This window comes from Muntiacus reevesi, chromosome 20, assembly GCF_963930625.1.
Source record: "Muntiacus reevesi chromosome 20, mMunRee1.1, whole genome shotgun sequence".
In the NCBI taxonomy this organism is placed as follows: Eukaryota; Metazoa; Chordata; class Mammalia; order Artiodactyla; family Cervidae; genus Muntiacus; species Muntiacus reevesi.
The window spans coordinates 33,991,711-34,009,202 of NC_089268.1; the positions used below are offsets into that span (position 1 = coordinate 33,991,711).

Genomic DNA, 17,492 nt, shown 5'->3' on the forward strand with positions numbered 1-17,492 from the left:
ACATGACTACTGGAAAAACCATAGCTTTGACTAGACTGGTCTTTGCCGGTAAAGTAATGTCTCTGCTTTTTAATATGCTGTTTAGGTTGGTCATAGCGTTTCTTCCAAGGCTATGCTATAGTATGAGCTAAATAAATCAAGTGACTTGGGATCAATCAAGAATAAAACTTGCAGTACATTCCATTAAACTGAAAAAAATTGCCTCTTCTTTATTTCAACAATTTCTCAATTCTAGTAATGTATTCTACAGATACACTGTAGAATAATGTATTCTACAGATACAGGAGTATATTCTACAGATAAATTCATTGCAAGATTCAGACTTCAGTTAAAGAAAGTAAGGAAAACCACTAGACGATTCGGGTATGACCTAAATCAAATTCCTTATGATTATGCAGTAGAAGTGACAAATAGATTCAAGGGATTAGATCTGATAGACAGAGTACCTGAAGAACTATGGATGGAAGTTTGTAACATTGTACAGGAGGCGGTGATCAAAACCATCCCCCCAAAAAAGAAATGCAAAAAGGCAAAATAGTTGTCTGAGGAGGCCTTACAAATAACTGAGAAAAGAAGAGAAGCAAAAGACAAAGGAGAAAAGGAAAGCTATGTCCATCTGAGTGCAGAGTTCCAAAGAATAGCAAGGAGAGATAAGAAAGCCTTCCTCAGTGATCAGTGCAAAGAAATAGAGGCAAACAATAGGATGGACAAGACTAGAGATCTCTTCAAGAAAATTAGACATACCAAGGGAACATTTCATGCAAAGACAGGCACAATAAAGGACAGAAATGGTATGGACCTAACAGAAGCAGAAGATATCAAGAAGAGATGGGAAGAATACACAGAAGAATTATACAAAAAAGATTTTAATGACCCAGATAACCATGATGGTGTGATCACTCACCTAGAGCCAGACCTCCTGGAGTGTGAAGTCAAGTGGGCCTTAGGAAGCATCACTACATACAATGCTAGTGGAGGTGATGGAATTCCAGTTGAGCTCTTTCAAATCCTAAAAGATGATGCTGTGAAAGTTTTGCACTCAATATGCCAGCAAATTCGGAAAACTCAGCAGTGGCCACAGGACTGGAAAAGTCTGTTTTCATTCCTGTCCCAAAGAAAGGCAATGCCAAGGAATGTTCAGACTTCCACACAGTTGCACTCATCTCACACACGAGCAAAATAATGCTTAAAATTCTCCGAGCCAGGCTTCAATAGTACGTGAACCAAAAACTTACAGATGTTCAAACTGGATTTAGAGAAGGCAAAGGAGCCAGAGATCAAATTGTCAGTATCCGTTGGATCATCAAAAAAGCACAAGAATTCCAGAAAAACATCTACTTCTGCTTCATTGACTACACCAAAGCTAATGACTGTGTGGATCACAACAAACTGGAAAATTCTTCAAGAGATGGGAATACCAGACCACCTTACCTTCCTCCTGAGAAATCTGTATGCAGGTCAAGAAGCAACAGTTAGAACCGGGCATGGAGCAACAGACTGGTTCCAAATGGGAGAGGAGTCCATCAAGGCTGTATATTGTCACCCTGCTTATTTAACTTATATGCAGAGCACATCATGCGAAATGCTGGGCTGGATGAAGCACAAACTGGAATCAGGATTTCTGGGAGAAATATCAATAACATCAGATATGCCAGATGACACCACCCTTATGGCAGAAAGCAGGGAGGAACTAATGAGCCTGAAAGTGAAAGAGGAGAGTGAAAAAGCTGGCTTAAAACTCAACATTCAGAAAGCAAAGATCATGGCATCTGGTTCCATCACTTCATGGCATATAGATGGGGAAACAATGGAAACAGTAACAGACTATTTTCTTGGATTCCAAAATCACTGCAGATGGTGACTGTAGCCATGAAATGAAAAGACACTGGCTCCTTGGAAGAAGAGCTATGACCAACCTAAACAGCATATTAAAAAGCAGAGATATTACTTTGCCAACAAATGTCCATCTAGTCAAAGATAGGGTTTTTCCAGTAGTCCTGTATGGATGTGAGAATTGGAGCATAAAGAAAGCTGAACAGCGAACAACTGATGCTTTTGAACTATGATGTTGGAGAAGACTCTTGAGAGTCCCTTGAACTGCAAGGAGATCCAACCAGTCCATCCTAAAGGAAATCATCCTGAATATTCATTGGAAGGTCTGATGCTGAAGCTGAAATTCCAGTACTTTGGCCACCTGATGCAAAGAACTGACTCATTGGGAAAGACCCTGATGCTGGGAAGGGTTGAAGGCAGGAGGAGAAGGGGACGACAGAGGATGAGATGGTTGGGTGGCATCACCAACTTGATGGACATGAGTTTGAGCCTGCTCCGGGAGTTGGTGATGAATAGGGAGGCCTGGTATGCTGCAGTCCATGGGGTTGCAAAGAGTCAGACACAACTGAGTGACTGAACTGACTGACAGATACATTTACATATTCATGCAAACAACTATTGTGAGGAAATCTATCATGGCATCATTTGCAACAGTAAAAGTCTATTCCTTATTTTGGCCAACCATGTGGCATTCAGGATCCCTGCTGGGGGTCCAACCTGTACCCCCCACAGTGGAAGCATGGAGACTTACCACTGGACCAAGGGAATTCCCTCTGAGAGCAAAAGTTTAGAAGCAACTGGAAGGATTGTCATTGAGGGACAGAGTAAATAAATTATGGTAGATTCACAGCGTGGATATACATAGCTTTTATAAAGAATGAAGCAACCTTTACTCGACCAATGGGAGACAGTTTCTGTGGTGAATTGTTAAATGAAAAAAAACAAGGTGCAGAAGAATAGGCATAGCAAGTGATCCCTGTGTTTAAAAATTACATGTATAAAATGTCTACATAGGACAATATGCAGGTATAGGCTGTCTTTGAATGACCATTGTTAAGTTAGTTGCAGCTTTGTGGTTGGGGGACCAGAGGTGGGGATATTCCTCCTTTTCACTGTATCCTCCATTTTACCACTTGAATTTTGGTCAGGTGCATACATTATCTGTTAAACTTTTTAAAAAAGTCAACATCACTGTAAATGTTAGCTTAGGGCCAAGAATCTCTGGATTTTAAAAAATGTAAGAAAATTGGTATGATTGATTAAAAAATGTTTACTTTAGTTTTTTAAATTAAATTTCAGTAAACATTTATTGTGCAATTAGCAGGCATTGCCACGCGCTGTTTTAGGCACTGGCAAGTCAAGAATTTTGCCCCTTGTTCTTCTCAAAATGGCATAATTTGCCAGAAGAGAGTCGCATAAATTATTTAGGGTTAATTTATCTTTAACTACCACAGTGCAAAGCAAGTAGAAGTTCATAGGTATGGACAACTCTGCCCCTTAGTATGTGTGACTTTAGGCAGATTAAATGATTAACCTCTAGTTTCTTTGTTTGTAAAATAGGGTACTTACTTCAGGGCATGGTTTTGATGTTCTAATGATATATAATGCCTTTACTTAGTACAGGGCTTGTCATTAAATATAGTGCAGTAAATGTTGGCTGTTTTCATTAATCAGTTCCCTTTCAAATCAGGAAGGAAAAAAAGCCCTCTAAGCAAGTGCGATCAGCAATCCTGTATTAGCTGTATCTGTCTGAGACAGGAAGTTAAAGAAGGATGAACAGGGAAGGACTGCTGATAACCAAGCTGGGTGTTGATTAGCCAGTGGCGTTTCAGCAGCTGGAAGAAGGGGGAGGGCATTTTAGGCAGGGGCAAGATGAGCAGAGGTGTGGAAGAGGATTCAGAATGTGTTTGGGCAATGGATTGGGGGCCGGCTGGTTCGACCTAAAGTCACACCTAGGGGTTGTGGAGGAAGGAGTATTTGGTGGAAGGTGAGGGAAGCTAGTAACAGTGGTTGGTCATGGGGGTCCTTGCAGGCCAAGCTTAAGAGTTGGGACTTAGGGCTTCCCTGGTGGTCCAGTGGTCAAGGATCTGCCTTCCAAGCAGGAGACACAGGTTCAATCCGTGGTCTGGAAAGATCCCACACCCACAGAACAACTAAGTCCATGTGCCACAACTACTGAGCCCGCGCTCTAGAGCCCATGAGCTGCAACTGCTGAGCCCGTGTGATGCAAATGCTGAAGTTCACGCACCTTAGAGCTGGTGCATGAAGCAATGAAGCCCAAGGGCAGCCAGAAATAAAAAATTAACTAACTGAAAAATAAAAAGTGGGATTTATCTTTCACTGGAATCCAGATAGTAGAAGACTGAGGAGAAGATGGGGTGGAAGGAAATAGGAAGAGGAATGATGAAGAGGAGAGAAAGGGCCACAGGGTCAAGGGGGAAATTGAAAACAATGGGGGTGGAGGGCCTTACATATTTAATGGAACAGGCAGCAGGGGACAAAATCAAGACACGCAGACTTAGCTTTGTAAGGGGGTCAGGATCCTTCTGAAACAGACAGCAAAGGAGAAAAGTGGTGAAGATGTAGATGAAGTGAGCTTGGAGGGAAGTGGGGTTGAGAGCCTTCATGCCTGTTGAGCTTTATTCTCTTGAAGTTTGGAAGGAGATGATGTGCTGAGAGTAAGTGTGCCTGGAGTGAGATTTTAGGATTTAGGGTGAAAGGTGGGGATTTGGACAATGCACTGTGGGAAATGTAAGGAATAGTTGATTTAGGAGGAGGAGAGGCTTGACCAATGCCAAAGCCTTGACTTAGTCGAAGGTGCCTGAGGGGCCATATGGTTCTCGATACAACAGCTTGGACCCTGAAAACAAAAGGGGCCAGAAAGATGATCAGACTCACCCAGATGCAAGGGGGGTTGGGAAGGGAACGTGCTGTTTAGAGTGTGGCTGGTGAACGGAGGAGGAAGTGAAGCTGAGAAAAGTTGATGGAGTCAGCCTTAGGAGAACAGGAGGGGGTTAAGTGCCTGGCGGGGACCCAGTGACTGTAGGGAGTGGGTGGATGGGCAGAGATGACCAAACGCTTTGTCATGCCTGGAGGGGGAGGACACTTCATTCAAAATTTTATACATTTACTTACTTTTGTTTGACAGAAAGGAACTATTTTAAAAATAGCCTTGGAATTCTCACAATAGCTCAACAGTTTCAGTTTTTGGTATAGATCGTGAGCAGTATGCCCAGGGCTTAAAGGAAATCTTTCTTGAGAGCTCTGTTAAAGCTATATGCCATCGATAGAGGGTGAGCCCAGAGGGTTTATATACATGGGGGGAAAAAAAGCAAGGTTTTAACAAAGGCATCGCAGTTCTCAGCCAGCTCCCTGGAAACCTCTAGTTTTTCCTCATAGGAAAAAAAAAGACACTAACAGAAGTACAATGATTTGTATTTCTTTATTTTTAAAGGTAAAACCAGTAACCCACAGCAGGATCAATGTGTCATCTCGCTTTAGAAAACCACTTCTGGAACCCTGCACTATCTTGTAAGTTGGAATCCTTCATGTTTGGGGTCAAAATTAGTGTTGGTTTCCTTTTGGTTTGGGACTTCTTTTGTAGTTTTAAAGGCATAGCTGTGTCAAATGGTTTGCCTCACTGGCTTTGCCTTTTTTTCAGCTTGATTGCAAATGGAGACCTCATAAACCCAGCTTCTCGACTCCTCATTCCTAGAAAAGCCTTGAATCAGTGGGATCATGTACTGCAGATGGTCACGGAAAAGATAACTCTGAGGAGTGGGGCTGTCCACAGGTATGTCAGAGTAATCTTCTTGCAAGTGGATGGGACTCAGAATTATTGAGGATATTCCCATGAGGCCCTGGAGACACTGGTACCTAGATCTGAGTTTGGGGCCACTAGTTTGTCTCTATGTGCCTCAGTTTCTCTATCTATAAAATGGGCGTATAATTGTTCTTACCTTGTAGGGTTGTTTTCCAGTTTATATTTTTGTTGCTCTTTATGTTGCTTTTCTCATGAAGTTATGTTAAATTTTGATACAGTCAAATTTTTAGTCTTTCATTATGATCATTGAGTTCTATGATTAGCTTAGGTTCTCTTCACTACTAGATTATAGAAAAATTATCCCATGTTTTCATCTTTCAACTTTTAACTTTCGTTTAAACCTTTGATCCTTTTGAATTTTACTTTGGCATCAGGAGTTAAGGCAGATCTCAATAGTTATATATTGATTTTTTAAAAAAGATATATCGTTTTGCCTTTTGACACATACACAGATGTAAACCCACTCAATAAATGCTCTGAAACACACAAAGATATATAAACATCCTGCATGCCCAGATATACCTATTCATACCTATTCATACATATCTATTCAATTTGATGTGAACAAATTGATAAATAGAAGTAAAATATAGGCAAGGACAAACACAGAAATGAGAATATAGTTATATGTCCCCTGAACATGTGAATACTTGTTCTTAATTCTTAAGAACTTAATTCTTTTTTTTTTTTTAACTTTTAATTTTGACTTGGGTATAGCCAGTGAGCAGTATTGTGATAGTTTCAGGTGACAGCAAAGGAACTCAGCCATGCAGACACATGTAGTCATTCTCCCCAGACTCCCCTCCCACCCAGGCTGCCACATAACATTGAGCAGAGTTCCATGTTGGAGAAGCTTAATTCTTAGTGTAATGCCAGACATGAGTGAGATTTGCAATTTGCTCACTTGGGACACCCCCATCCTCCCTTAACAGAACATGGTGGTTTAAAAACACCTGGTGGTGGTTTAGTCGCCAAGTTTTTGACTCTTGAAACACCATGGACTAGCCCCCCAGGCTCCTCTGTCCATGACATTCTCCAGGCAAGAATACTGGAGTGGGTTGCCATTTCCTTCTCCAGGGGATCTTCCTGTCCTGGGAGTTGAACCTGGGTCTCTTGTATTGCAGGCAGATTCCTGACAACTGAGCTAAACAGAACATGAGTAATTCTTATGTTTGGACCATTCCTGGGCATCGGTATATATATCAAAAACATTCCACACAAATTCGTTGAACTCCCTGTTTATAATTCTCATGTTCTGTAGCAAAGGAAGAAAGCAGGTCAGCAAGAGTCGCATAAAAGAAGGCTAAGTTCACAGGCTAGAATTTATTCAGTGTCCTTTACCTGTCTGTAGAGAAAAGCAGTCAAATCTTGGCTGTTGCCAGATCCACAGCTTTGCTGTCTCTTAATTTCTAGATGTAAAAGTTAATGACGGATTCAGATCTTCCTATTTTGAAGTAAACGAGAGAAGAAGAACATATGGGTCTAGGCCTCCATCTAGGGGTTGGTTTCCAGCAGGTTCCCCCCCCAGGGGCAGAGTTACCACTAGGGGCTGCTGGCAGTGTCCAGAGTCATAGGGAATGGAGGTGGCTACTACTCCCATCTTGTGGGTAGAGGCCAAGGATGCTGTTGACATCCTACAATTCCCAGGACAGCCTCCCATCTCTCCTACAATTATCAGATCCAAAACATCAATAATGTCCAGAGGCCCTGGTCTAGGTGAAGGCAGGAAAACCAGATTATCTGGGTTAAGTGTTGGTATTTAGACTTGTAGGGATAAAAGTACGTTACTTTAGCATCTTCATACTAACTCAACACTAACACACTTTAGGGGGTTAAGTGGCTGCTTTTATTTTACTTCTTGACTCCAGAAGATATGGTCTTTCACATAATCAGTGAAAAAGCAGACAGATCAATGGATTTTTTTTTTCTTTGCAAATGTCACTACCCTTAATTTTGTGATATAGGAAGTCTGAGAACTTTTAAAATGATCCTCTTAAAATCCTTCCAGTTACTAACTCTTGTTTATCACCTTCAAAAACATGCATTGTCTTCTTTGTGGTGTGGTTTTCTAAACCATCTGTTTTTTTCTTGCTCTTTAAACAAACTGTGTGGACACTTTAAATTGTCTAGCAAGGTTATCACTGTTCTCTTAATAAGTAACACATTGTAGTTTGCAGCAGCAGTTTTACAGTAAAGGGAGGTTCTTGTGAAATCCCTTGATTCTGGGAAGATGACGGAAGGCAAAAAAAGAGAAGCATGAATGCTATGCAGTTCTGCATCATTAATACTGGCAATGAGTTCTTTTACCTCCTGCCCTCGCACCTCTTGTTTTCTGACCTAGTTCTCTGTATTTGTATGTACAATTCTGTCTGAGGGCTGCTCTTGGATGTTAACCTGAATAGTGCGTTAAGAAAATAAATTTTCTAAGTGCTCACGGGATATAAAGAGAAGAATCAAACTTCAGTGGAAGCCAAGCTTCATTTAAAGTATGACATTCTCGGAACGGCAACCCACTCCAGTATTCTTGCCTGGAGAGTTTCATGGACAGAGGAGCCTGGAGTCCGTGGGGTTGCAAAAGAGTCAGACATGACCGAGCACACACACACATTCTTTACAAGTTAATTCTCTCCCTCTAAACTCTAGATATGGCAGCAGTAGGGGATCCTTATGTTAGACTACCAGGTTCTGTAAAACTAGACCGTAATTGCATCTGCATTGGTATTTAGCTGAGTCTTATGACTTTGAGACATTTATAATTCAGTGTTTAGCATAGTTTCAAATGAGCCAATTTAGGAATAGAGTTTTTAATTGAGTGTGATTTTAGCGGTTCTTGAAATGCTTGTTAACATTTTAATTGCTGGCATTCATATTTTGGCAGACTCTACACTTTAGAAGGAAAGCTGGTTGAGAGTGGGGCAGAGCTGGAGAATGGGCAGTTTTATGTGGCTGTCGGCAGAGATAAGTTTAAGAAGTTGCCTTACAATGAATTACTTTTCGACAAGTCAACGATGAGAAAGTCTTACGGGTACGTCTGCATCCTCACTCACGTCTCATATTTTAGTTATCACTTGAAATAGCATTGAATCTTATGCTGGCCCCGGGTCTGTTTTTTAGAATCTTGTTTATCGGTTAGAAAGGAAAGGATGTCCAATACATGTTGATCGCTGTTTATTTTGCTGTGATTGGAGGTTGAGAACTATTGCATAAAAATATAATATTGAGGAATCTATGATAGACTATGTATTTTTTAGCCACTTACTTATGAATTTTTAATAAATATAAAGATTTATTTTTGTGAAAAAGGTACAGGGCAACGAGCTTCTCTACAACAACGTCTTAAAAACGTTAACTTGATTGAATAATTGTTTTAGTTGGTGCATAGAAGAACATCTACATGTGGTTAAAAAATAATATTTTCTACTTAAAAATAATAATGGTAAAATATAGAAATGATATTTCTTTTACACAAATAAGTGGAGCGCTGGGTGTATACTTATTTCAGGCAAAATAGTAAAGGTTACTCTTACGCACAGTGCTCAGAGAACCCTTTTGCTCTATGAGATGTTGGACATTGGTGAAGAATGCCTTCTTTCAGCCCAGTAGGTGGACTGCCCAGACACGCGTTTGCATGAAGAGCCTCAGCCCCTGCTTGCAGGGACCCCCGGGCTTGCTCACGCTGCCCTGCGGTCCATTGCCGCTGCTTTTCCGTGTCTACTTGCTGGAAAACTGACTTTGTGTAGTTGCTCCTAGTCGGATGGGCGACATGTGACAGAGATAGAGCCGAATGTCATAAGTGTGTTCTCCATTGATTTGCAATCCCATGTAACTTGATGGAGAGACTAGCCAAGGGTTTCTCAATACGGAATAGGTGGAATGGAATTTCAGGGGTGGTGTTTGAAGTATCGGAGAGAGCACATTGCTTTCTAGCACTTTAGAACTATTTACCAGACTTACTGCCAACCATCCTTACCCATCCATGAAATCAAGTCCTTCACAAGGTCGCTCTGAGAAGCGACGCTGGGATAGACTGCTGTGGGTTGCAGTACGTTCTGCAGTGAGATCTTGTGCTTGTACTTGATGGCAATGAGAAAACTCGCTCATGGTGGCCTTTCTCAGGCAGGTGCGAAATTTGCCTTTACCTCCGTGGCTTCTTATTGTCAGAGAGGTTCAGCTGGGTTTTGAGCTGGATCTTTTCCTGCAAAGAAACATCTGGGAAATACTTAGAGCTAAAGAGCAGTTTTTAAATTTTTTGGTGAGAGTGACTGGTTTAGAAACTCCCTGAATGTAAATGCCAGTGTTTTACCATTTTGTGTTTCTACCAGCTATGATAGACATGATAAAAAACTTCATCATTTTTAGTTTTAAATACGATCTGGCAAAATTGTCATGCAGCTTGGGAAATGCCTTTTTTTTTTGAAATGCAAATTAAAAATTTAGGGATTTGATTTTAAGTGGTATGAAAAAGTTAAAAGTGGTACTAAATTTATTTGTAAGCATCAACTAAAATGCTTTACAAGAAAACATTAAGAATCTTTTGGACAGTGGAAACTAATACAACATTGTAAAGCAGTTATACTCCAATTAAAAAAAATAATCTTTTGGAATGGAATTTGGAAATGTTTTGGTGGTCTTTGTGAAATTGGGAAGGTTAGTGGTACTTTTTGTAGAATACTGATGTCTACAAATAGTTGAGTTCCGGGTTGGGGTGATACACTGAGATGATAATTATCTTGCCTTGTATATTATTTGTGAATAATATTCAGATTTCTAAATTGCAATTTGTTTTCACAGTCAGAAAACCTCTTCACTACCTCCAATTGTAGGATCCAGAAAGTCTAAAGGCAGTGTAAGTATCAGATACTTTACTCATTAATGTTCTGTATTTCTGTACAATAACAGAGAGACTGTCCTTTGGGTTTCAATTAAATTCGAAGAAATAAAATTTAGCCACCTTGTAGCATATGAGCAATTATGTGAAACAACACTAGAACATTAATGTTACAACCTGGTTTCTAAAGGAGAGCTGATGTTTTGAAAATATGGATTCTAAAAGAGGTATCTTTTTCCTAATATATAGACTTGATAAAATTTATACCAGCTTGAAATCTAGGCAATAATACATAAATGAGAAGAAATGCTATTTTAGGGCACATCACTGGTCTGCCAGTGTAGTTTTCTGTAACTGACAAAGACTAAAAAGAAAGCGTATGTAACAGAATGGCAGTCCTCAGTTACATTTTTTAAAAAGGTTGAGAATCACTCTAAATATTTAGCTCCTTATCAGAATCTTTTTCATCCACCATTCATTCATCTGTTAATTCAGCATATACCTATTGAATACCCATTACGTGACAAACATTTAGTAGGTAACGTCTTAACCTGTTTGCATTTTTTGTCTGTACCCCCTCATGGGGATGAGCTTCATGTCCTTCTGGAGTATTGCTTTGACAGGTCTTCTTGGCTGAAACTTCTCTTTCTGCTCTTTTGGTTGAATTTCCTGACCTGTAGAGGTCAGAATTGACCTGACATTTTCCCTTTCTGAATTAAATAAGCAGAACTCTTACATTGGTGTCTTGTAAAATAAGTGGCTGCTGGACAATGATATTGTCTTCTAATGATGATTTAGATATTCCTTCCCCTCCCCCTTTTCTGTAACATCACATGAAATTCTTGAAAATTTTTTTTTTTTTGCGTGAAGAAATAGTGCTGACCTCGACCAAGTTTCTGAGCTTGGATGCCTGAGAAAATGGTGTTACTATGGCTAATTAGAGGGCAGCTAGAGGAAAGAATGACCTGCTTAATTTCTAATGCATTAAGTTGTCAATGTCATCACGGAATCTAGCTGCAGACTGTTCAGCAAGTAGTAGTAAATGGCAGAGACTGAGGACATCAGATGAAAATTTGCAAGTTCATCCCCATGATGGTCATAGTCAAAGAGCAGAGGCATGTCATGGTGAGGTTCTTTCCTCGAACCCCACACAACCCGACGAGGAGCTGGCTTCATCACGCTGTTGAGTGGGAGGATGGGGAAGTGGGAGTAGAGAGGGTTGGGCGCAGAGCTCACAGTGAGAGCCACAGAGGACCCATAACTTCATGGATATGGAGAGGAAGGGGAGAGAGAGTATTCCAGTAACTGAAAAATATATTGTAACCATCATAAAGCTAAATGTGTACTTGCATACAAAATCACTTCAGTTGTGTCTGACTCTCTGCGACCCTATGGACTGCAGCCTGCCAGGCTCCTGTGTCCATGGGATTCTCCAGGCAAGAATACTGGAGTGGGTTGCCATGCCCTCCTGCAGGAGATCTTCCCGTCATAGGGATCGAACCTGTGTCTCTTAGTCTCCTGCATTGGGAGGTGGGTTCTTTAGCACTAGCGCCACCTGGGAAGCCTGTAAAGCTAAATAAAGCCCAGGAATTTAGAGTTGGGAAATTGCCCTTCTGTTCTTCTTCAGGACTTTGTGGAGTGGAGTCTCTTCCATGTACCATGCATGTAGGAACTCATTAACCCTTACAGTACAGCTGGAAAGGTGATGGTTAAACAGAGACCAAGTAAAAAAAAAAAACAACAAAAAAAACAGAGACCAAGTGTAGTTGAATAACTGATCCAGATCACAGGGAAAGTTCATGTCAGAACCAAGATCAGGACTCAGGTCTTTACATTCACAATGACTGAACTTTAGGATTAGGTGCTTATTATTCTTCTGAAATTTAGAATGTCTAATTTTTTTTTAATTAAAAATGTGTTTCCAATTTTCAAATCCATGCACAGGAGGCATATATGTACCTCTTTCTTGCTCTCTTGTATGGAAGTTCCTTAGAATCTGTGCTGTGAATACTGGGTTACCTAATGATGACTGGCTATGTCTTCCGAGTATCTGGCCTTGAACTAAGCCCCAGGGAGATAGTATTGAGCAAAAAGACACAACAATCTCTCTTAGCTCTGTCCTACTCAAAGAGACAAAGTTATACAAACGATACCACTAAGCAGTGTATAATTGCAAAGTGTGATTAAAATGAGAGAAAAGGATAGAATGATATGCAGGAAAGTAAAAGGAGAATTTAGATATGTGTATCAGGAAAGGTCTCTTTTAGGACGCAAACTTTAAGGACTCAAAGTTATGTTTTGAGATGAGTTTCCGTTTCATACACAAGCAAAGACTCAACATTATATTGCCAGGCTCTGACTTAGAATAACACAGGGATATCAGAGTCCGTTCCTTTTTCCACAGTGCTTTCTCACGAAGCATTCTGTAGATTCATCTGTCCATTTATCTGGTCCTCCGGCCATCCATCCAACACATGTTTAACAAGCACCTACTGAGTGCTAGGAATTTCCTTCAAGCAGCTGGCATAGATTGGTGACAAGCTTTCAGAGTGCACGGACCTTTTGTTCTAGTGCCTTTTTCTGTGGTGGAAGGATGGGGGTAGACAGACGATCAATCTCTAAACAAATATATAATTTCAGGCAGTGATAAGTGCCATGAGGACAGTAAAATGTGGCAGGACACTAGTTGATATAAAACGCTCTGAGGCTGAGACTTTAATGAGGTAAAGCAGCCAGCCATACGAGGTGGGGGCAGGGGAGAAAGAGCCTCCAGGGCAGAGGAGACGGTCACAAAGGCCCTCGGGAAAGAGCTTGGCATAAAGAAAGGGGACAGGAAGAAGGCTGGGGTGGTCTGTGATGAGATTGGAGAGGCAAGCAGGGCCCAGTGGTGCAGGCCATGGGTGAAGTTTGGCTTTGATTCCTTACTGGAACACCATTTGAAGGGCAGAGGAAGGGAGTGATAGCACTTGATTTCTATTTTTAAAAGATCATTCTATCGCTTCTCGGCCTTTTGGCTAAGATCAAGTGTAGAAGATCATTCTGGCTGTGGTGTGTGCAGAGAAGTGGATGGGGCTAGAATAGAAGCAGGAGGCAATGGGACGGCTGGAGCCCTGAGTGATGCGGGCGACGGGGACCCGAGGCAGCAGGGGACATTAATGCTGTCACTGATGGCTGCATTCACCCAGTAGCCATTTATAGAGTCCATATTATGTCCCGAGCACGAGGAGAAGGGGACGACAGAAGATGAGATGGTTGGATGGCATCACCGACTCAGTGAACACGAGTTTGATTAAACTCTGGGAGTTGGTGATGGACAGGGAGGCCTGGCGTGCTGCAGTCCATGGGGTCACAAAGAGTCGGACACGACTGAGCGACTGAACTGAACTGAACTGAACTGTTTTTAGTGCTTGTGGGGAAGGGGAGGCAGAGATTCCAGAGAAAGCCATAAATGTCTAAAGCCTCCATTCTGGAGGAGGAAAAAGACAAACAAATACACAGTTGATATTAATCAGGGATAAACTTGAAGAAACATGTACAGGGGGAGAAAGAGAGGGTGCAGTACCCCCGGGTGGCCAGGGTGGACCTCTTGTAGGAGATTTTATTCAGCAGAGGGGTGTAACCCGCCAGGCACATAGTAAGTTTCCACGAAACCTGTCCAGTGGATGTGTGAGTGACTGGCTGTGAACCACAAGGAGAGAATATTCTACACCGGGCATTCCAAAGTCACAGACTCAGTTTTTAAGAGAAGGATCAATTTGCTCCTTTCCTTTAATTAATTGGTTCCCTGGAGAATGTATGTGTTTTCAAGATCCTTAACTGCTTGACCCCGTGTGGGGGTGAGTGTGAGTGAAGGGGTCGCTGGGTGAGCTGGCTTACAACTTAGGGAACTGCTTCCTGTTCAGTCCAAAGGAAGGCATCCCTGAACTCGTGATGCAAATCAGAGGGGACCCAGAGTTGGATTTTTAGGAATTCTTTTCTCTGCAAGCTTTCTAGGAATGGCTGTATTGCATAATGAAGGGAAGTGTGGGTGGGGGCCTGATAGAACTTAAAAAGAGAGAGAAAGCTGCTATACTCCCCATAGAGGACCTGCTGTGCAGACGTGATGAGTCAGCAAGGCCCCACCCTTGTGGTAGGAAGTATGGGCAATGGGGTTTGGGGTAAAAGTGAGGTGGTTTGGTGGAGGATCCTGCAACCCTTTCAAAACAGCCAGGGAATGCCGTGTGCAAAGCAGGAAGAGATCAGAAGTCACCCCTCATACAGGCTGGGGGTCACAGAAACAAGTACTTTGAGATTCTAGCCTGGGAAACAAAAGGAAAAGATAAGTGAATCCTCTGAAATTCTATTAAGTTTGAAAAATTAACCCACCGGCGGGAGGCTGTCCTCTAGCTGTGAGGTTTCAGCACAGAGTCCAAGCGCCCTCTAGTGGAAGAGACATAAAATCAGGGACGTGCTTGAAAGTTGCAGCCAAAGACTACCTGACGTTGTCCTCAGTTGTCCTTAATTCCCAAGAGGCTAATACATCTTGTGATCAGCAACTTACAGATGCAAATATGGCAATTGCTCAGGTTTTGGTGAGAAAACGTGACTGTCCGTGTATCACAAAGTCACGGTGTGAGGTCGATTCTGAAGCTTCCAGAACTCCATTTTGCCTTTCGGGAACCTGTGTCCAGTTTGGATAAAAAGGTTTCTCACACTTCCCGCCAGTACATACACAGAGAAACACCAGCCTGAGTCTGAGTGTGGTCCCCTGCTCACAGGGTCTCCCGGATGCTTCGCTGAAACACACACAGTGTGAGCCCTGCTGTGTGCGGCATATCCCTCACAAAATCACTTTACGAGGGATTGTGTGATGCGTTGTGGCGGTTGTGTCTTTGGCACATGTTCATGAAGGCTTAAAGTCACAGAAACCTGAGTTGACTGCATCTTGTTGGTAAGAGCCTAGGGAATGATCTAAAACAATCCCAATTTGAGTAGAGTAAGGGGGTGATCAAAGGGCTCTTTTTAGTTTTCTCTTGGTTTGAGCCAGAGCTTTGCTATTTCTATCAAGTATTTTGATATGTGTGTGAGGAAAAAAACAGGACAGTGCTTGAATGATCACATAGGGTCTAGTGTTTGCATGGGATGCCCTGTAAAATGAGGCTGCTGCTTGATTTCTTCCACTTTGGGATAAAATCATAATCTATTACTTCCAGGTGACTTTTTAAGGGAACCAAACCATGTGATAGCTGTTTCTAGTCCCTTGGGAACTAGGAAGCTTTGGTGTAGTAGAAGAATCAAGCCTGGATAACTTTGAGAAAGTTAATCTCTTTATCTGAAAAATAGTAGTAGAAAAATCAAACCTGGGTAACTTTGAGAAAGTGAATTCCTTTATCTGAAAAAATGCCTTTCTATGCATTTGGTGAATATTTGTGTTTATGAGTATTTAGCACACAAGAGGTACTCAGTAATGTTATCAACTAACGTAGCAGTATGAGATGACAATCTTATTCCATATGCCCCATAAATAGCAATGACTATCCATTTACGAGTCATATGTAGAAGTCTCAAAAAAGAAAGGAAGATCCCTCTTCTATTCCTCTGCCCTTCCCTCTCTCTATATAATTTATCTATGTATTATTTATAATTTATATAATTAGCTATGTAAATAGATAAGTATACAATTTATACTATATAATTTATATTTGTATTAATTTATTATACACATTTTTATTTTTTAGATGAATCTTCTTTTCTTTTTTTATTGTATATCAGAGTATAGTTGATTTACAGTGTTAGTTTCAGGTGTATAGCAAAGTGATTCAGTTATATATATATATATATATCCATTTTTTTCAGATCCTTTTCCCGCTTAGATTATCACAGAATATTGAGTAGAGTTCCCTGTGCTATACAATGTGTTTTCTTTTTAAAATAGAAAACGTTTAAATTCTTTCCAGTTTTCTAATTACAAAACAATTATTTTTCTCTAAGTTTAATTTGTGTTGTGTTAGTCACTCAGTCGTGTCTGACTCTTTGCAGCCCCATGGGCTGTAACCCTGCAGGGTCCCCTGTCCATAGAATTTTCCAGACAAGAATACTGGAGTGGGTAGCCATTCCCTTCTCCAGGGGATCTTCCCCACCCAAGGATCGAGCCTGGGTCTCCTGCATTCAGGCAGATTCTTTACCATCTGAGCTACTAGGGAAGCTGTTTAATTTAGTTCTTGTCAAATGCCTGGCAATTAGTCATTAATCAGTATTTGAATGCATGAGTGTCAGTTACCAAAGCTATGCCTCATATAGTTATTGGAATCAACTAGTCTTTCTTGATGCTCCAAAATCAGTCTTTTGAGTGTCCCTATCAGAAACGGAGTAAATCAGAACTTCTTGTATATTCAACAAGAGAGTTCATGCTTAAAATCATGTGAATCTTCAGTCTCCCCAGGGTGCAGCGTCTGCTTTTCCTTTGTTTTACCCCTTTTGTGACTAAGACTTTTCCCAGAGAGCTGTTTAAAAAAAAAAAAAAACCTCTCATGATGACATCCAGTTTTGCTTTCTTTGTTTCATTTTAGTCCTGATAAGTTGAACAGCGTCTCTGAAAATTCTAGTAGCCTTGCTAGAAGGGTTACTCCTCTCATTCAAGGCTTTTAAAATTTTAGAATCTTGAGATGAATAGCTGCTGCTAAGTCGCTTCAGTAGTGTCCGACTGTGCAACCCCATAGTCGGTAGTCTACCAGGCTCCGCCGTCCCTGGGATTCTCCAGCAAGAACACTGGAGTGGGTTTCCATTTCCTTCTCCAATGCAGGAAAGTGAAAAGTGAAAGTGAGGTCACTCAGTCATGTCTGACTCTTCGCGACTCCATGGACTGCAGCCTACCAGGCTCCTCTGTCCATGGGATTTTCCAGGCAAGAGTACTGAGAGGAATAGACTAATTTGAAAATAGACTAGAATGTGAGACCAGGCTGATGGTTCCTTCTCATATGATGGTTTTGGAATCTCCGCTGTAATCATCTTAGCCATTTCTCCTGCCTG

At 41.3% G+C, this 17,492-nt stretch overlaps 1 protein-coding gene and 1 long non-coding RNA gene across 3 annotated transcripts in view; both read left to right on the forward strand.

Annotated features, from left to right (window-relative positions):
• LOC136151348 (uncharacterized) overlaps positions 1–17,492 on the forward strand; it is a 1,173,899-nt gene that overhangs the window by 51,421 nt on the left and 1,104,986 nt on the right. The window lies entirely within an intron of this gene.
• DCDC2 (doublecortin domain containing 2) overlaps positions 1–17,492 on the forward strand; it is a 144,196-nt gene that overhangs the window by 40,732 nt on the left and 85,972 nt on the right. For both annotated transcript variants that reach the window (XM_065912389.1, XM_065912387.1), the window contains exons 3-6: positions 5,288–5,364; positions 5,495–5,626; positions 8,535–8,681; positions 10,448–10,502. In XM_065912389.1, coding sequence (XP_065768461.1) covers positions 5,288–5,364; positions 5,495–5,626; positions 8,535–8,681; positions 10,448–10,502 — 411 coding nt within the window. The remainder of the gene's footprint in view (positions 1–5,287; positions 5,365–5,494; positions 5,627–8,534; positions 8,682–10,447; positions 10,503–17,492) is intronic.